General features: G+C 39.2%; 6 protein-coding genes across 6 annotated transcripts; 3 read left to right on the plus strand and 3 right to left on the minus strand.

The window, feature by feature from the left end:
* Positions 1-492: 492 nt before the first annotated feature.
* Positions 493-2,174, plus strand: I206_106353 (uncharacterized protein; the record flags this gene model as incomplete). The annotated part of the gene is made up of 3 exons (XM_019158849.2): positions 493-553; positions 622-739; positions 887-2,174. 3 exons carry the CDS (start codon positions 493-495, stop codon positions 2,172-2,174), a joined length of 1,467 nt encoding a protein of 488 aa, XP_019007987.2.
* Positions 2,175-2,759: 585 nt separating this feature from the next.
* Positions 2,760-8,533, minus strand: I206_106354 (uncharacterized protein; the record flags this gene model as incomplete). Its single annotated transcript, XM_019158850.1, has 6 exons — positions 2,760-2,874; positions 2,956-3,089; positions 3,155-3,603; positions 3,670-4,652; positions 4,724-4,848; positions 4,901-8,533. 6 exons carry the CDS (start codon positions 8,531-8,533, stop codon positions 2,760-2,762), a joined length of 5,439 nt encoding a protein of 1,812 aa, XP_019007988.1.
* A 1,531-nt stretch (positions 8,534-10,064) lies between these two features.
* On the plus strand, positions 10,065-12,292 carry I206_106355 (ATP-dependent RNA helicase SUB2; the record flags this gene model as incomplete). The annotated part of the gene is made up of 9 exons (XM_019158851.1): positions 10,065-10,210; positions 10,284-10,351; positions 10,413-10,521; positions 10,586-10,887; positions 11,367-11,485; positions 11,547-11,678; positions 11,739-11,848; positions 11,917-12,098; positions 12,171-12,292. 9 exons carry the CDS (start codon positions 10,065-10,067, stop codon positions 12,290-12,292), a joined length of 1,290 nt encoding a protein of 429 aa, XP_019007989.1.
* A 566-nt stretch (positions 12,293-12,858) lies between these two features.
* Positions 12,859-14,269, minus strand: I206_106356 (uncharacterized protein; the record flags this gene model as incomplete). The annotated part of the gene is made up of 5 exons (XM_019158852.1): positions 12,859-13,040; positions 13,123-13,394; positions 13,465-13,716; positions 13,856-14,074; positions 14,151-14,269. 5 exons carry the CDS (start codon positions 14,267-14,269, stop codon positions 12,859-12,861), a joined length of 1,044 nt encoding a protein of 347 aa, XP_019007990.1.
* A 465-nt stretch (positions 14,270-14,734) lies between these two features.
* Positions 14,735-16,833, minus strand: I206_106357 (uncharacterized protein; the record flags this gene model as incomplete). Its single annotated transcript, XM_019158853.2, has 7 exons — positions 14,735-15,262; positions 15,334-15,429; positions 15,495-15,602; positions 15,691-16,037; positions 16,097-16,226; positions 16,281-16,424; positions 16,528-16,833. The coding sequence occupies 7 exons, from the start codon at positions 16,831-16,833 to the stop codon at positions 14,735-14,737; spliced, it is 1,659 nt and encodes a 552-aa protein (XP_019007991.2).
* Positions 16,834-17,306: 473 nt separating this feature from the next.
* I206_106358 (uncharacterized protein) lies at positions 17,307-19,047 on the plus strand (the record flags this gene model as incomplete). Its single annotated transcript, XM_070203299.1, has 7 exons — positions 17,307-17,381; positions 17,441-17,559; positions 17,616-18,088; positions 18,154-18,220; positions 18,282-18,588; positions 18,674-18,931; positions 19,006-19,047. The coding sequence occupies 7 exons, from the start codon at positions 17,307-17,309 to the stop codon at positions 19,045-19,047; spliced, it is 1,341 nt and encodes a 446-aa protein (XP_070059400.1).
* Positions 19,048-19,431: the final 384 nt, after the last annotated feature.

The raw sequence follows: 19,431 nt of genomic DNA on the forward strand, positions 1-19,431 counted from the left end.
CCCTTTGTAATTGAATCTCTTTGGTGTAATTATTCCTTTTGCTATCGGCAGTCACTCATCAATCACTCATTGATGTATACTATCATTTCAACCTCAATCATATAATATATACTCTGATCATTATTGAGAAAATAACAAATTCTTTAAAACTGGTTATTCATTTTGATTACGCGACTTTATACTTTGAAACACACTACCATAGAATTGTTCTCGCCACAAGGGTATAATACATACTAATTATTACGTTGATAAAGTGGAGAACCCTTGCAACCAAGATACAGCTTTCCTTTCATGAATAAATACTCTTAATCATCAAATATTCAATATACAACACAAATGTCAAGATCAACGATTCATCAGAGTACTTTTCCTTTACCAAATCATACTACTACTACTACTTCAAGCATACATACAAATTTTGTTGATCAAAATTTAGAAGATAAATTACCTTCTACTTTTACACCACCTTGTCCTTTTATGAAACTTGCTAAAATGACTATGGAAGCAAGACATAAACGTATGTTAGAGGAGGTTTTGAAATTACCTGGAAATGGTGAGTTCAAGAGTATTCATTATCATATAGGTTAATTTAATCTAATTGAATATTAATTGATTTGAAAGATAATTGTGCGGATTGTCATGCTTCTGCACCGAGATGGGCTTCAGTCAATCTTGGTATTTTCCTTTGCGTAGGATGCGCTTCTGTACATAGAAAAATGGGAACTCATAAGAGCAGAGTGTGAGTTGATCGAACATGGGCTTATAAGAAAGTACAAATTCTGACATGATATGTACTTTTTCTTTCAATTGACATTTCCAAATACCACAATACGAATCGATGACTACGTAAAAATCATATCATACCCTTTCCTCACAAATACAACAGCAAATCCGTTACACTAGATACATGGACAAGAGAACAAATAATTCATATGAAAGAAGTAGGAAATACAATTTCAAATTCAATATTTAATCCTAATGAAAAATTACATCCACCACCACCTTCATATGGACATGATGAACGTGATTCAGAAATTGAAAGATATATTAGAAAAAAGTATGAAATGGGAATATTCAAAGTTGGTTCAAAACCTTCTTCTTCTTCATTAATTTACGAACCTACTTCACTTAATAGAGCAAGAGAAAGAAATGGTAAACTACCTTTCAATTCATTATCTCAAAATCAAAATCAAAATTCAAATGATATTATATCATTTAATAAAAAAGAATATAATTCAAATTATAGAGATCGTGATTTACCTGAATTACCAAATTCAAATTCAAATCCATCAAATCAAATTGAAAACAGAAATAGAAATGTACCTGCTCCTTGGGCAACGCCATCAACTAATTCAGGTACACCACCACCACCTCCTCTTCCTTCTTCTTCAACAAATCGTCAACCACAACAACAACAACAAATTAATTCAACAAGAGATGAAAACTTAATTGATTTTAGTATTGCCCAGACTCAAAATGCTACTTTGCCATTACAAATTAATATGTCATCTTCATCAAGTATACCTCAACAACAACAAACATCTCAACAAAATGGTTATTTATCTACTTCTCTAAATAATCAACAACAACAACAACAACAACAGCAATTTGGATATAATAATAATATATCTAATTCACCTTCACAAGGATTTATATCGAATGGATTCGGGAACGGAAATTCTCAACTTATTGGCACAGGAATGGGAATTCAAAATAATAATAATAATAATGGTTATTTTCAACAATTTGGATCAAATTTATCACCTCAATCAAATTATAATAATAATAATAATGGATTTATTAATCAAATTCCATTAACACCAAATTCTACACCAAGTCCAGCATTTTCAAATTCACCTTTATTTTCAAATTTATCAACTCAACCTATTAATCAATTTCAATATCAACAATATCAAATTTCACCTTCATTTAATATTAATAATAATAATCAACAACAACAACAACAACAACAATCAAATTTTATTCAAAATCAAAATCATTCTCAAGTTCAACAACAACAACAACAACAATCATCTCAATTTATTAATCAACAATCTTATTTACCTCAACAACAACAAGGTCAAAACCAAAATCAATTTGGAAATCAACAGAATAATGATTATATAAATATACAGAATGGAATAACAATGCAAAGTATTGGAATGAGATATTAAAGTTTGATCGTATTAAGAGTTGTTGATTAGAAATTCGTTTTCATTTTAGTGTTCTTTTTGTTTTGTTTTTTCGGTTTTTTTTGGGGGTTCTCAATCTTGGAACTCATTCTTAAATCATTATTATTGTATTAACCTAACTTTTGACTTTAATTGCCCATTATCATTGACATTATCATTTATTCTTTTGTATATTTCATCTATTGTTATTTGTATATTCCATTAATCATTATGCTTATAAGTTAAACCAATTCTTCAAATTCAATAATTTATCCTATTAATCAATGGATTCTCAAAATTTAAGTGCTATTATGTGAATTTTCCTGTGCCAAAAAAGCGCTATTAGATTTTGAATTTGAATGCATATGCAATATAATTGATAGATAATAAAAAGATTCCCAAAAATAAAAGAGTAAAGGTTTTAAAACCAAAAAAAAGGAGGAAAAAAAGTTAAAAAAGAGGTAAAAGTTGAAAGAGAAAGTGAAAAAAATTATTATAAAATATGATTTCTAGATTACAGCAAAAATCTTAAAAGTATATATGAGGATTAACATTTGTAATAAGGATAAAGTAAAACGATATGGATATTTAATGAGTTTTACCTTCCCTATTTAATCTGTTTTGAATATGTGCTCTATTTTTCAAATGAACTTCAAAATTTAATAAAGTTTCACCTGGACCAAGTGAATATATTCTTCCGGGACTATTGGTCGTATAAATCAAAACATCAATAAAAATATCAAATGATGGTTTTTTTCAGAAAAAAAAAAAAAAAAAAACTTACCAATCCATACATTTTGCTCTCCATTCGATAGGTCCTACAATATCAGCTGGACGTGGTTTTTGAAGTACTGTAAAGTCATCTCTAGGATATTTACTTCTCATCTCTGCCAATGCACGTGAAGCCCAAACTGGCATCTATTTTTTTTAAAACGTATCAATCAGTAACAAATACCAAAGACGACAGACAAAAGTCTACTCACCTCAACATGAACTTTCTTACCGCTCGTTGGAGAGATTGCAATATTCGGTGAATGTTGTGATGTTGAACTAACATTCCTGGGAGTTTCTTGTGGCTGTTGAGCTTGGACTTGGACTTGGGATGAGGTGATAGTAGACTGTGATTTTCTACTTCTTCCTCTTCCCGGTCCTTTTTTGCTTTTTCCAGAACTTGCAAAAGTCGAATCTGATTCATCTTCATCGTCATCATCGTCATCAGAAGATGAACTTTCGCTCGATTCGGATGAAGGTTCGTTCAATAACTTTTGATCAGGTTGTTTGTTTGGAGACACAAGTGTAGGAGTAGTTGAATCAGCCCTTATTTGAGATTGCGATTGAGATAATGATAATCTTCGTGAGATTTCCAAATGATATGCTTCGTCTGTAGTATAGTCGCAAGGACGGTCCTTTCCGGTTCGAACGAGATATCGAGCTAAGGCGGCACAAGACTTTGTCAGTGAAGCCTCCATCTCAGTCAAGTGGAAATATCAAGACTTACAGCAATTCCCGCATAAAACCTTTTGTCCGTTCTTATCCTTCCTTGGGCCTCCACTCAGATGCTCCGGTACACCACAATTTCTGCAATGCCAAGGTTTCTTTTCTTCTTTAATGGCAGTCAATTCATTCTGATATGGGATATGAGTGACACCATTGTGGGAGAGGGTGGCAAAATCTTGCTTAACAGGTGTATCAGGCTCTTGACTTGGACTATCAGGGATTCTAGAATGATTTGCTCTTTTCCTACTTATAGCCGGAGAGCCAGTGGCAGTTGACAAATCATCCATCGAATCTTCTCTGAAGGACCTCTTGATACCATGATGCAATTGGGGGGTCAGGAGACCACCTGCACCGGGTTGACTGTCGTAACCAGGGAAATTTGCTGGACTTGCTCCTGCTCTAGGAAGATCTCTTTGTGCATTTTTAGGAGGTCTTCCGATTCTTTTACCTCGAGCCGAGATTGTCGGTCCGTGATGATGCGTATGATTATGTGCAGGAGAAGAGGGTCCAGTTATGGGCAGATCTTGAGCAATCAAAGCCATATTTGCTTCTGCAGCTATTGCCGCACCTCGTCTTCTGGACGTCAACCCACCAAGGGAGTCCTTCGCAATCAACTCTGGAGCACTGAACACTGGTAAGCCATTCGCCCCAAGGGGATTGAGTAGAGATCGTTGGGTTTTGACTGGATCTCTATCTGGAAGAATGACACCTCGACGAGCTCGTCCAGTACGCTTCTTTCTCTTGGATTCTTTCTCTCTTTGAGCTTCGACCAAGGCCAACTGGTCTTCTGCCAGTTCGTTGAATATTGGAGTGTAAGATGACATTGCCAGATCCTCTTTTCGCAAAGACGTTGTGACTGGTGGCAGGAATGCCAGTCGGACCTCGTCGTCCAGGATAAGACCTGATCCGAAAGCGTGTCCAACGAGGAAGAGGGATCGGTTATGAACCAAGATTTGCTCGTGTATGTCGTGAGCGAGTGCAGTACTACACCGGAACAACTTGGTCAATCATTTTCCCCCCTGAATTATAATCTCTTGTAGGTGCAAAAGACTCACGCAAACTCCTTGCTTAGTCCGAGCTCGGTAACATAGGAAGCGGAAAATTCCTCAGGTGTAACTGTAGAGTTCAGGTCCCACTCGAAACTATCTGACAAGTTCTGGGTGCCGATGATGATGTCGATCTAAGCGTAGACGTGAGTACAAGCTGTGTAATGGGTTGAGCAGATAGCTCACCTTGATCAGTATCCGCAATTCTTCCGTCTGCTCTTTGGGCAAGAGCTGCATAACCTCTTCAACAGTCATCGGTCGGTCTTCTTCGACTATCTCAGGTTTAATGACCTGCTCATCGTCTATAATCTCAGGCTTCCGACCCTCAGAATCGTTGAGAGGTTCCACAGGTACAGTTTCCTCCGCACCGTCTTCGAATCCGGATCCAGGTCCGTTTTGGTCGAACGATACAATCCTGACATCATCATTGATTTCTCCAGGATCAGTCTTGATTTCTTCTTCTTCCTGTCCAATTCCACTACCTTCTCTGATTTTTCTGAAGATCTCATACATAGCTCTCTGGTTTGCATCCCCTTCCGGATCGAGTTTACCTCTTTGTTCTTCCCTTGGATGTCTTTGAATGATTGGCAATACTTGATCTTGATATTCTTTCACTCTCTCCTGAATCGTTGCAACTATGCGAGAAAAGAAATGCTGAGGCGGGACCTGAAAATCGTCACAAAGTGATTGAGCGAACAATTCAGGCGTAACAACTTTATCAGAGCAATTCCACATGAAGGTGTCTTTCAATCTGAAATTATCATGTTCAAGATCCAGTCGCACAGGAACAAGTTGATCCTCTACTTCAGCCATGGATTTGAATTGAGCGGGTGTGAATTTGATTTGTTTTCTTCCTCTGTGCGTGCGATTGGCTCTATCTTTCTCTTTGTCCGTAGGCCAAAGTATTCTTAGGCGTTGAGTGGGTTTTGTGCGAGCTTCGCCCTTTCGTAACATCCACCACGGTGTAGCCTTATCGTTTTCTTCGGCCCATTTCTTCATTTTCAAGATTCTCTTCGCTTGATTTTCCCGCTCATACCCTACAAACTTCTTATCTTTCTCCAACCATCCTTGGATATTAGATTTTTCCCACTCGCTCAGAGGCGGTAAAGATCCATTGAAGGTCGGATCCTCACCTTCTTCAATCTCATTTATTGGCAGCGCGGAGATGTTAGTGATCGGTAGATCAAGCCTGAGGGCGTTCTGCCATTCCTTCACTGGTAGACTTTGAGGTGTAGCTTTGGTAGCCAACGCAACGCTACCAGGTTGAGAAGGCGGTACAGATGTATCCGGAGCTTTCGATGGTCCGGCAGTTGAGGGTGCCGTATGAGATGGTATGAAAGCAGGTGGGGGCATCGAGGCTTGTTGAGGCGTCTTCTCGCTCTTAACTGACACGTCTTTGTTGTTCGATTGAGAACTTCGTCGATCGAGTGCATTTCTTTGAGTTGAGGGTGAGCCCGGCATGTTCGATACGGGCGGAAGATGTGGCGGAGGCGGGCGCATAGCGGGACTAGCTCCATTTACTGATACAGGTGAGCCTTGAGCAGCTTGTTGAGCCTGCCATATCCTCTGCTGTTGATTCGGCGGAATAGCGCCTGGAGTGGAGATTTGCTGGTTGTTTGTAGGTGAGAATGCAGGTATACTTTGGTCAGACTGTATCTGACCTGGCATTTGTGGTCGTATACCTTGTGCAGCCTGTAACTTTGCTGTGTGATACAGCACGTTCTGCATTCTCTGAATCACGTCGTGACGGAGAGTCGGTAATATTTGGGCGGCCTGTTGAGCGGCGACTACCATTTGCGGGTTCTGTGCCATCATCGCTGTGCGCCACTTCTCATCACTGACGTGTTGAATTAGCGGCAGTAAACGAGGATCGAAGGGGAAGTCGGACGTATTGATATTCGGCATTTGCATACTAGGTGGTCGAGCTTGGCCTTGCTGTTGAAGCGGTCTGACTTGTTGCTGTGGTTGTGGTTGTTGTTGTTGTTGAGCGGTATTCGGCGCAGAACCTTGCTGAGCCTGGGCAGCTTGACTCATGAAGCTCATTGCAGATGCCATCTGCTGCTGCTGGGCAGCAGTCATATTTTGTAGATTTGGGACGATGGGCTGAACAGGATACGATCCTTGCTGGGCAGGAGAAGCGGAAGATCGAGCTTGACCAGAGTACTCTTGGGAGAAGGATTGAGGCCCTTGTTGGGGCGTTGCCATGACCTGTTGATGCGGTTGCATTTGGAACTGTTGATTGGGCTGATATTGGCCGTTCATACCCACTTGATTCATCGACTGAGCCGATTGTGGAGTGTTGACTTGTTGAGGTTGAATGGGTGTTTGCGACCTGCCGTGCACAGGAGAGACTGAATGGGGCGGCGGTTGTATATGGTGAGGAGCAGGGGTCTGATGCTGGCTATGGTGCGAAACATTGGACGGAGTCGGCGAAGATGCATTACCCATTTGCTGATTGCCAGATGGGAACATGCCATTGGACGGAGGAGGGGTATTTGTTGGCTGCATCACAACCGGAGAGTTGGGAATACCAGACACGCCATGATGCGGCGAAGGCGCCCTTTGGGATGCTGCTGATGCAGGCCGCGGTGGAGCCATATGTTGTGGTAAGCTAGAAAGCGGTTGTTGAGGGGTCTGTATATGACTAGATTGTGGTGTATGTACTTGTTGAGCTTGCGGTGTACCCATTTGCTGCGGTGTGGGTTGCCGCGGTATAATTGGTGACTGGCTAGGACCTGGCGTACCATGTGATGATGACGGCCTTCCGGAAGGCGTTGGAGGCTGAGGTATACCTTGTTGCGATTGCCGCTGTTGTTGCTGATTTGACTGTTGACTCTGTTGAGGGATTTGGCCGGCCGTCATCGTCCTTATCAACTGCTGCTGTTGGTTCACCATAATAGCTTGTTGTTGTTGGGGAGGCATGGCGAGGAATTGCGGGTTGGCATAGAGGTTATTACGTTGTTGGGTCAGGAAATCTCTTTGCTCCTGAGAGAGATGGAATCCACCTTGAGGACTGCTAGCTATTTGAGGTGATGGACCAGGATTGTGCTGCTGTATGTAATTCCCGGATTGCTGTTGTTGTTGTTGTTGCGGCTGCTGCGAGCTGTTGGGGACTGGGGGCGGAGGCATCGAATTGGGTTGCTGTTGTTGGTGCGGACGAATAGGTGAACCAGGATTAGGACGAGCTTGCATCATTTGCTGTATACGTTGTTGCTGTTGATAAGCCATTTGGGCAGAATTGGGAGTTTGTTGTCCGGGTTGTTGAGTTTGGTTTCCACCAAAATTATTCATTTGTTGATTAGGCGGCCGTGGCTGTTGCTGTTGACCTTGCATATTCATTTGACCCTGCTGAGACATTTGACCTTGCATACCTTGATTCTGTTGAGTGGCTCGCATCGCTGCCATCAAGGCTTGAGGGTTCATACTGCCGCCGCCTTGTTGTTGCGCTTGCATGGCTGTCATAGCCATCTGCACTTGTTGAGGGGTGAGTTGCCTCTGTTGACCGCCTTGACTTTGAGCAGCTTGAGAAAATTGCTGTAACATGGCCATCTGCTGGGGCGTTATTCCGCCTTGTTGTTGAAACTGTGGTCGGAACTGACCTTGCTGTTGTTGAGCCATTGAAGACGGTCCAGGATCACCTTGTCCACCCGACGCGCCCGGTATAGGAGATGAGGTCGACATGTCCATGTTGGGCATGAATTGTTGCTGTTGATTAGGAGGTAAGTAGTTCATCCCACCGGCCTGTTGATTCGCGATGAAGGGATATCCCAGGTTTTGTGGGGCAGGAGAAGCGGAGTTGCCTTGATTAGGCGTTGACATAATGAAGGCTATATTGATTAAGTAAGTAGTGGTCCTTGTAACAGCTTGATACGACTTACAGCTTCAGTCACCCAGACATGAAAGGCAGTCCACAGTTACTCCCGGCGTCTAAAGATGTCCCTCCTACTAGTCCCGAGGCAGCGAGTTGAATAGAGGTAGAAGAGGAGGATAATTCGAGCGTGGCCAGGTGAGCATCGTTATGTAGACGACCATGAGTATACGATTTGGGTAAATTCCGAATGAGGATGGCAAGTGGAAAGAACGTCAGCTAATTATGCCCAACCGCGCGAAGCATATTAGGAGACTGTAACCTACGCTTCTCTCCCACGAATGGCAAAGAAACTGGAACTAAGGGCTCAATTGCCTCGATCGAAAAGGGAATATATCAGATGATTGATGCGGATTGCGTGTATCTGTAAAAGTAGAATTGCATTGTTAGACAGATAGGGGCAGAGGCATTGATAACGACCAGAGTGAACGGAAGGGTATCATGATACAATACAATGATCAAATCTTTGGTCAAGGTTATCCAAAACTAAAGACAAAGAGAGTATAGTTACAGTGAAATTAAATCACTCACGTCACGTTAATCAAACAAACAAAAAAGTAATGTTCGGGATTCTATTCTTATTTTAAATGTTTTAAAGGAGAGATTAGATTAGAGTCCAATTGACTAATATGAGATCTCTAGGTTGAACGAAGACCCAATATGATTCAAGGGGGCACCGCCTTGACCTCGACTTTACTAGTATTTATTCAATTCTCTTTGTGAAACAATCAACCACTATCTAATCTTTTTAATTCGTGATCGTGATTATGATACGTGATTGATCTTTATCTGATCGAGTAATAATCAATATTAAAGTACGCGTCGTTAATGTTTTCTCATTCTATTCGGGTCGGTCAGGGGCGACTGATCTTAAATAAAAATGGGATAATATGATATTTCGGGTTCTATCTTTAAATGATAACATGTCATAACCAAAGGTAAAAAGGTAAGGTTGTATGTAGTAAATCATTCCACCCATTTTGCAGCCGAGATTTAACACATATACACCCTCATTATCTCATTTACCAAATACGGTAATTCTAAAATATCAAGTTAATTTTCCGAAGTCTTACGTAGGTGAGAAGGGAAGGTGGATTATTTGCCACTTTTGATAATACCGATGAAATAATCCCGTTCCAGTCTATAACCTTCCATTGATCGTGTCTTCCTTCATCTCATCTTATTATTATTATTGTTACTATATCATCAATATACTCGATATACCAATCAATTGTTTTATTCATACTGTTCGACTAGATTTGTAAATCTCAACTATTTCAACGTGGGTATCAAATCAACATTCTTCTTTTCTTTCCTTTCTCAAGTGGATATATCAAATGTCATTGTCGAAGATGGACAAATTCACGCGACGGATCAAAAGTAGACAGAGCAACATCGGCTTACGTTTAATTCTCGATCCCTCCTCCTTTTTTTTTCCTTCCCAATATAGTACTATCTCGGAAAGAATAATTTATTGGAAAAATGTCTCGACCTGATGAAGAAGAACTCGTTGATTACGATGAGGCTGCCGAGGAAACTTTCGCCCCAGCTGCTACAGCCACTAATGGTGATAAAGCAGATGGTGACAAGAAAGGTTCATACGTTGGTATCCACTCAACCGGTTTCAGGTGAGCATTGATTATCGACTATCAATATCTACATCTGTGTGACAATTCTGACGAGCCCGATTGCATCTCGTAGAGATTTCCTTTTGAAACCTGAATTGCTCCGAGCTATCTCTGATCTCGGTTTTGAGCACCCTTCGGAAGGTACGCGTCTTTAAATCATTCCACAATGGTCGATAGAAGCTGATATTAACCATGTTACCAGTGCAACAAGAGTGTATCCCACAAGCAATCCTCGGAACTGATGTATTATGTCAAGCTAAATCCGGTATGGGTAAGACCGCTGTGTTCGTCTTAGCATGTTTACAACAGATGTGAGTGGTTTTTTGCACTTGGCATCACCACGTGTCCTGCTAATAGATAATCTGTAATCTGTAGCGAACCTGTAGACGGAGAAGTAGGAATTGTGATCCTTTGTCACACAAGAGAATTAGCTTATCAGATCCGAAATGAGTTTGCTCGATTCTCAAAATTCATGACAAACGTCAGAACTGGTGTATTCTATGGTGGAACACCTATTTCAGCCGATCAAGAGATCCTTGCTTCAAAGGAGAAATGCCCTCACATTGTTGTCGGTACTCCAGGTCGAACAATGGCTTTAGTTAGAGACAAGAAGCTCAACGCAAGTAAAGTCAAACACTTCGTTTTGGATGAATGTGATAAAATGTTAGAAACTCTTGGTTAGTCATACCTCTTATTCTGAATTGCTTTTACCTTTGTTCAATTCAACGACTCGGACGGATTCTGCCGTATGTTAAGGTGGGGCATTTCGGCTGCGTCACCTACATACGGCATCGACAATGAAACGACCGGAACCTCATATTCAGATGGGGCCAATGACGTGGAAAAAACATGTTACGCGATGAAGCAAAGGGGGATCTTTTTGGACCGGAATCCCATGCTGGGACTGGTAGATCAACATCAAGCACTACGATGACTGTTCAAGGGCAGTGCAATCAAAGCAACACGGTCATCTCGATCTCTTTGCCGCCGGTCATACCCCTTACCCCTCCCACATCGTCCTCTGCTCGCCATTTCTGTCTTTGAAGGAAATGCTGTTTTCGCGCCGATCTGCGACGTCCAACAGAAGTAGAATATACGCTTACAATGATTTACTTACCCTTTTCCATCAATCCGTTTTTATCGTTCGACCACACAGACATGCGAAGAGATGTACAAGAAATCTTCCGAGCCACTCCTCACCACAAACAAGTTATGATGTTCTCCGCCACCCTTTCAAAGGATATCCGAACCACCTGCAAGAAGTTCATGCAAAGTGTGAGCCTTTCTTCGTCTTATGGATTTGACCATACATGCTGAGTTCAGGTATTGTCTTTAGCCTCTCGAAATCTACGTCGATGATGAGACCAAATTGACTCTTCACGGTCTTCAACAATACTTCCTTAAACTCGAGGAGAAAGAGAAGAACAGAAAATTGAACGATCTACTCGATAACCTCGAATTTAACCAGGTAAATTGCTGGATTCATAGCTTTGCATGGATCAATGAGCTTACTTGATAATTCCTTTAGGTCTGTATATTCGTAAAATCAGTTGCTCGAGCCACTCAACTCGATGCCTTATTACAAGAATGTAATTTCCCATCGATCTGTATTCACTCTGCTTTACCTCAACAAGAACGGTAAGTCCATCTCTCATACCTTTAAGCAAAGAAGTGAATATGTGAGGCTTATGATGGTTGAATCGTAGTATTTCTCGATTCCAACAATTCAAGGCATTCGAAAAACGTATCCTTGTTGCTACTGATATTTTCGGAAGAGGTATTGATGTAGAAAGAGTAAACGTAGTTATCAATTATGATGCTCCTACAGATGCCGATTCTTATTTACACAGAGTAGGTAGAGCAGGTAGATTCGGTACGAAAGGTTTAGGTGAGTTTATTTTAAGGAAAAACAGTTTGATATTTAAGATTGAAATATTGATGATTTATGTTTTTTTAATAGCTATTTCATTTGTTTCTTCTGATGGAGATTCAGAAGTTTTACAAAAAATTCAAGAAAGATTCACAGTTGCTATTCCAACTTTACCTGAAACTATTGATCCTGCTACATACATGACTTCTTAAATTATGAAAATATAGAAGTAGTTGAAAAGTGAAAATGTGGAAATGTAGAAAAAATTTGGAAATGAAATTGTTTCAAAAGATGAATTGAAAAATTCTCATTTATATTCTTTGTAAACAAAAATCTGCGAATGGATGAATTAATATTGAATTGAAATCATTTTATTTTATGCAAAAGTGTGTAGTCCCAATTTTGCAGTATTATTTAAATTGCATTGATTATGTCATATAGATACAATGATTAATTTGAATTTTATAGTATTATGAAGTATTATGTTTGGAAGCTATGCAGTATAACGTATTGATGATGTTGATAATTTGATATATTTGAAATGATGCTAATGATGATGATGATGATGATGACTATCTGATATTCTAATTAGGTTTCAAAGATGTATTATTGGTTTTGTTTTATTTACTAAAAAGTAATTTTTACAATTGATCAATTATTATTCGATTATTCTATTATATTGAGTATTCTTTTAATTCTTTATTATCAATTGCAATCGGAAGAATAATTTACGATTTTAACCAATTCAAATAGATTTTGACTTTTTCTTTTATTCTAATTAATCTCCATTCATCGCTTTATCAAATTCCTTTTCATTAAGCTCATATGCCCATTGCCATAAACATTGCCTAAGTACTGCTCCTATATCTTCATCGGCTATTGAAGATTTACCACCAGATTGCATTAATTTCTTCAATAAAGCTCTTTTGAATCTTCCAGTTGATCCAGCAACTTTTAACCCTATAAATTAAATATTCCTTGAAAATTAGCTTCAAGCTTAAAACGAATTGATTTTTTTAAAAAAAAAAAATAATAAACTAACAACGTCTAACTTGTCTATCATCATCTCTACATCTTCTACCATCCCAAAACCTCGTATACCATTGGGCCCATCCACGAGGATCTTCAGCCCAAATCCATCCTGCTTTTTCCCATTCTTGTAATGATTGACCAGCTCTTACTTTCCATCTATTATTTTCTCCATCTGGAGATTGATTAATTAATAATTCTTCTGAATTAGATAGAGTGAAAGGTAAAGAATGTAAATCGTCGATAGAGTTTAAAGGAGTTTTAAGAATATTAGAATAAGTATCGCTAAATGGCTTTAAAACTCAGTTTCATACCATAAATCAGGCTATCAAGGAACCATGATCATGAAACTTACGCAAAGAATCCACCTCCGAATGCTCCGCCTTTGAACATCTCTTCAGGTGTCAAATTCGGCGTGAAAACACCTTTCCATCTACCTTCAAATATCAATCTCCCATCATCACCTCTTGTCGGCCTTGGCGCTGACTTGAATGTTTCTTCGTCCTCTTCATCCGAGTATGACGGTCCGGGGGCTAATGATATAGGTTTCCCCTTCGGTATTAGTGGTTGAGGTTTTAAGGTAGGTGGTGGAGTCAAGTCATCATCACTAGGATATCACGTCAGCTCGCAGCTTTAGACTCAACAACCTGATCAAGAAATTATGGCAGGATTGACAATGCAAGAACAACAGGAACAAACGTGTATTTTAATTAAATTAAAAATATATGGATAGAGCCAAAACTTACTCTACGAGAGGTTTATATTCAACTTCTTTTGCTGCTATCCTACCACTTCTTCTGGTAGGTTCATTAAATTGTTTTTTAAAAGCAGCTTCTTTTATTTTTAATTCTTTCTTTCTTCTAATTTCATTAGAATTTAATTTTGTTCTAGATCCAGATCCAGATCCGAATATTTGATTAGATGAATTAGACAAACCTAAAGATGCTAATAAAGTATCTCTTTGCCTTTTGAATATAAAAAGGTTAGGTTAATTTTACACATATATTCAATCTGTTATTCATTTAAAGATGACGAACTTACTTTATATTTGCTATTCTTTGTTTTTCATAATCTTCTAATTCATTCAAATCTTCTCCTTCTTCTCCCTCTGAGAATTGAGAATTTACCAATAAACCATTCTCGTCAGCTAAAGTAGCCATATTGATATTCGTCAAGGTGTAATATTAAATTATCGAGTTCCGTCCTGATGTATGTTCTTGTTAGCTTGGTTGAATAAATTTGCTCTAGGTAAAAAGTAGATTACAATTTCAATCTTGTACAGAATTAAACTGAGGTATTTAAGTATATGAGCAAGATAGCAACAGATTACAGTTAATTCATCTCTCAAATTAACTTTTTGGTACGCGTCGATCGAAATTCACTGATAGATAAACATTGAATGACGTCATCTAGGTCTGGCGACAAGCAGAGGAGCATCCATTTTCAGAAAGGGAGTTATAAGTTTATGCATTACGAACAGAACCAGGAATTAGTTAATTATAAGTATTTACTCTATCAATCCAATGCGTCCAATCCACTCCGTTCGCAATTTTAACGTTTTTCTATAAAGCGAGAACCACACAGACGGAGACATTAGTAAAGTTGCTAATATGAAGAAGAATTGGTCAAAACTCACTACCGCAAACTTTGACAATAGCATGTCTCAATCCTTTTCCAGCAGCTTCTACATCCTTTTTTGACATAAATCCAGATATACTGATTTTCAAGCTCGGTTCAGGTTCGAATATTTCTTGAGATCTGAGTCTTCTACTTCTAGTAATCAGGACATTTGAACTTTGTTGAACTTCATCTACAATTTGTTGTAAGATAATCTCTTCATCTTCAAGATTATCAGGTGGATTTAATAAGAAGATGTGTATTAATCCTGAATTAGCATGTGATGGTATCGAGATCAGTGCATCTTTGTTAGGAATCCCATTTGGTGGTGGCATTAATCCATTTTCACCCGATGCTGAAGTGGTAGGAATAAAAGGTTCAAGTTTTGATAATTGTTGTCTGAACACTTGAATATTTACTTGTAATGAATTCATCAATTGAGGTTGTGATTTGAGTATATCGATTGCTGCACTGGCGCAAGTAGCTAACATCGCTGGTAGGGATGCTGAGAAGACGGAAGCAGAAGAGTTGATTCGCTAAATCATGAAACCCAAACGGTTAGTCCTCAGTTAACGGGGAAGGTGATAAATGACGATCGAGGGCCCACCTGATGTTGACAGACCACTTGAGATCCAGCACAGAACCCTCCACCTGTTGCTAATCCATTGGCCATCGACCCAAGGATCATATCCACTTCGGACGCCTAGGAAGGAGTCGACGATATCAGATATACAATCAAAGAAATTGGAACCCGTAACAATTACTCACGGGAACACCGAAATGTTCAGTGATACCTCTACCATGCGCACCCATCATACCGAATGATTGACATTCGTCAAGGATCAATCTGTACTTGTACTTTTTCTTGAGTTCGATCTAACAATATTTCCAAGACGAAACTGTCAGCCCAGTGCTCGCATCACGTGCCTACTTAAACATTCAACTAGAAGCAAGAAACACGCACAACTTTAGGTAAATCCAGAATCATACCATCATTCTCAAAAATTCCCTCTGCCACAATGAATGTTTTTGTCAACTTGCCTCCTTTCCGTTTACGTTCCCTCTCAACGTTCTGTAAAACCCTTTCTAAATCCTTCATATCTCCATGAGCATACCATTTAATATTGGATCTTGAAATTTGTAATCCCTTATGAATACCGAAATTTACTCCTCTATCGGCAACTATGATGTCTCCTCTTTTTGCAAATGCTGGAATCGCCGAGGAAACCAATGCAAATGCTTGTGAATAGATGATAGAAGCTTCAGTCCCTAAGAAAGAAGCGATATCCGCCTCAGCTTTTTGGTGAATATCTGATTCAACCCCATCATATCAGCAGTGCATTCATAACAGGATGTGCGGTACGACTTACCGATCGTTCCATAAAAACCACTTGGTCCGCATGTTCCTACACCATAACGTTTGAGAGTTTCAATGGCTACTTCTTTCATCTTGTCATTCTCAACAAATCCACACCAATTGGGAGTGGCTAGATTCAACAACTACGTGGTAATGTATCAGCCAGGAACAGTACATGACCGTTAATGACAGCTTACAGTCTTGCCATTGGGTGAAGTTTTCACTTTGATACCATTTGGACCGTAAATCGTGGGCACTGTTTCAAGAGTCATACTATCCGCTGGAGTAGGTTCGTCTGCTAATGGAAGTGGGTTGAAGTCTTCTACCAATTCGTCAATTTCCTATATACGTTATGGACGTGAGCACCCCATTGATGAGACCGTATGATTTCCCTCGGAAGACGATATCGTCAGGTATATATCATGAATTGCTGAGATGACACACCTTTTCAGTCAATTTGATAAAACTCTTTCCTTCCCCTTCTCCCCTTGTTCTTCCTTTAAAAAGAGTTCTAAGTGCAAAAGCAAGTAAAAAAAGTTCCAATACCGATCTCCAAGGATCATCTTGATAACTTGATTTTATATATCTAAGAATAATTGGTGATCCTGGTAACCTATTAAATAGATTTTCTATAGTATAAATAAGAGCAGTAAGAGATGATAATAATGGAATTAATGGTGCTGGAATTTCTGTTGATGCTGATCTAGCAGTTGCGATCATTGTTGGTGAGTGAAATTGTACCGCACTCATTTTAAGCGTGTCTGGTGTGAGAGAATGAAGGTATTATGTATTATCGATTTGTCTTTGAATAGTCAATGAAATGAAAACAAAGAAAAAAGATAATGACGACGCGGTCTGCTCGTATGCGCGTAAAAATAACCTCTTTGTTTGGTTTTATATCCTTATGGTATTAACGAATTCGTATTCAGCATAATAAGAAGTATTAGGTTTATTTCGTAATACCACTTTCCCGAAAGAAGATTACTCGATTGAATGGAGCCCCGCGTCGATTGAGATGTGATTTCGTTGAAAGTGTAAAAGAAAGTCAATTGAGAAAGGTGTCTTTTAACACCATTATCATCGAAAGAGCACATTTCAATGGTGAGGCCTCGAGGATTGGGATCGGAAGAAGAGAAAATCGTGAAAATACAAAAAGATATACCGTCTTTTGGGTTAATATTCTCTCCCGGAGTGACGCTTGATTATACAGCCTTTCGATCAATATGAGCGATTCATTCGAGGAGAGGGAGCATTGGAGATCAGTAATCAAGGCATTTGATGGTTATATGAGGTACCACGTAGGTTTACAAACTCAGTGATCCTACAGCCAGTCTGATGATAGTGAAATCATTTTCAGCTTTCCGCAAATCATGCTAGACGGATGAGCTTTCTATCGTTACCTAAAGAATCTAAAGAATTGTACGATTCGATTGGGTATCGGGAAAAGCTTGATGCTGTTGATGAAGGTATACGGCGGTAAATCTATGTCATTTTCTTCTTTTGAGCGTAAGCTGATGAACTCATTACGATAGGAATTCGGAATTCATCGATGAAATGATAGCTTCACCAGTATTTGCAGAAATGGTAGAATCCGAGGAATCAGCTCATTCTTACAATCGTCATCATCATCATCATTCACATGATCATGCCGACGGCGGACACCAAATCCATAGTGACGGGCATGAAAATGAACAAGATGGTCGACAAGTGCCCACAATTCATCATAAAAGGCAACAAGAATCAGATTCAGCTCAAGATAAAATCCGAAGTACACTTCGATCGTTTGTTAGAGATTGGGCGATAGAAGGCATAAAAGAAAGGAAAGCATGTTATGATCCATGTTTAGAAGCTTTGGAAAGGTATTACCCTTTACCTATCTCTGAAAGTGAAATTATTGGCGAGATAGAAAACGGTGAGAGGAGTATAGAGCGAGATAGAGGTAGTATAAGAGTTCTTGTACCTGGTTGTGGTCTCGGAAGGCTAGCTATGGAAATTGCTGCAAGAGGTGAGCCAAATTCGAAAAGCTTGGAAGGAAACGATTGAACACAGTTGATATTCTGTGATCAATAGGTTTCGCATCACAAGGCAATGAATTCAGTTCGTACATGCTAATAGCATCCGACTGGGTCTTGAATCAGTAAGTCTGTATGCTTTTTGTAATCCTTTTGAGTAAATTCTAAAAATTCATTGTGGAATAGCACGACAAAACGTAATTCTCATACAATATATCCTTACCTCCACTCCTTTTCCAATCACTTATCTACAATGCACAATTTACTACGTCGAGTTCAGATACCGGATATATGTCCATCTGACGTATTGGGTAATAATCAAGGAGGAGCATTCTCATTAGTAGCTGGAGATTTTGAAGAAATTTACGGACCATCTTCATGGGATATACCTCCACCAAAAACTGAAGAAGGATGGGATGAAATACCAGAGGATGGACAAATTTGTCAAAAACGAAGATGGGGTGCAGTAGTAACTTGTTTTTTCATAGATTGTGTGAGTCCATTTTCGAAATTTTTCCGATTTGCTTCTTCATTTTCGTTCCAAAGCGTACTGATGTCTGAAAATTATTTTAATTCAGGCAAGAAACGTATTGAATTATCTTAAAATAATACATACGATATTAGCAGATGATGGAGTTTGGATAAATGTCGGTCCACTCTTATGGCATTTTGAAAATTCACCTAAAAAATCACCGACAGGTGAAGGAAGTATAGAATTGAGCTTAGATGAAGTTAAAGAGCTTGCAAGAAAGGTAGGCTTTGATATAAAAGAAGAAAAAATGATTAGTAGTACATATACTGGTATACCTGATGGTATGCTCAAGCACGAGTACAATGTGAGTTCTAGTTGGGGTCATAAATCGTTCTTCTCTTGACCCTAGACGCTAATATAACTCACAAACTTCTTTAGGCCGCATTTTGGGTAGCCACTAAACGGAAGAAGGACAATTAAAGAAGAAATTCACAGAATATTCTGACGTTGAACGATTCTCCGATAGTTTAGACCCAGGATCTCAATCGTTAGTATCTTGCGAATGCTTTGCGATCAGTATGAACACCAGATCAGGTTATCGAATCTGACGTTGGATTCGACTTGATTCGATCTTTGAAGTGGGATCACAACGGGAACAAGTGACAGGTAACTTACATACATTGTGTTGTCACTACTGATTACACCAAACTACAATTATTTGTTACAAAATCAAGTAAATATACACAACTCCATTGATTCCTTTTGATCACCGGTACAAAAATCGTCGTCCACAAAATCCCGCACGACGGTTCTAGGAACAAGACACACAAATTACATTATTCACAATTCGACCTTATCAATTTA

Source organism: Kwoniella pini, chromosome 9 (assembly GCF_000512605.2).
Source record: "Kwoniella pini CBS 10737 chromosome 9, complete sequence".
Classification (NCBI taxonomy): Eukaryota; Fungi; Basidiomycota; class Tremellomycetes; order Tremellales; family Cryptococcaceae; genus Kwoniella; species Kwoniella pini.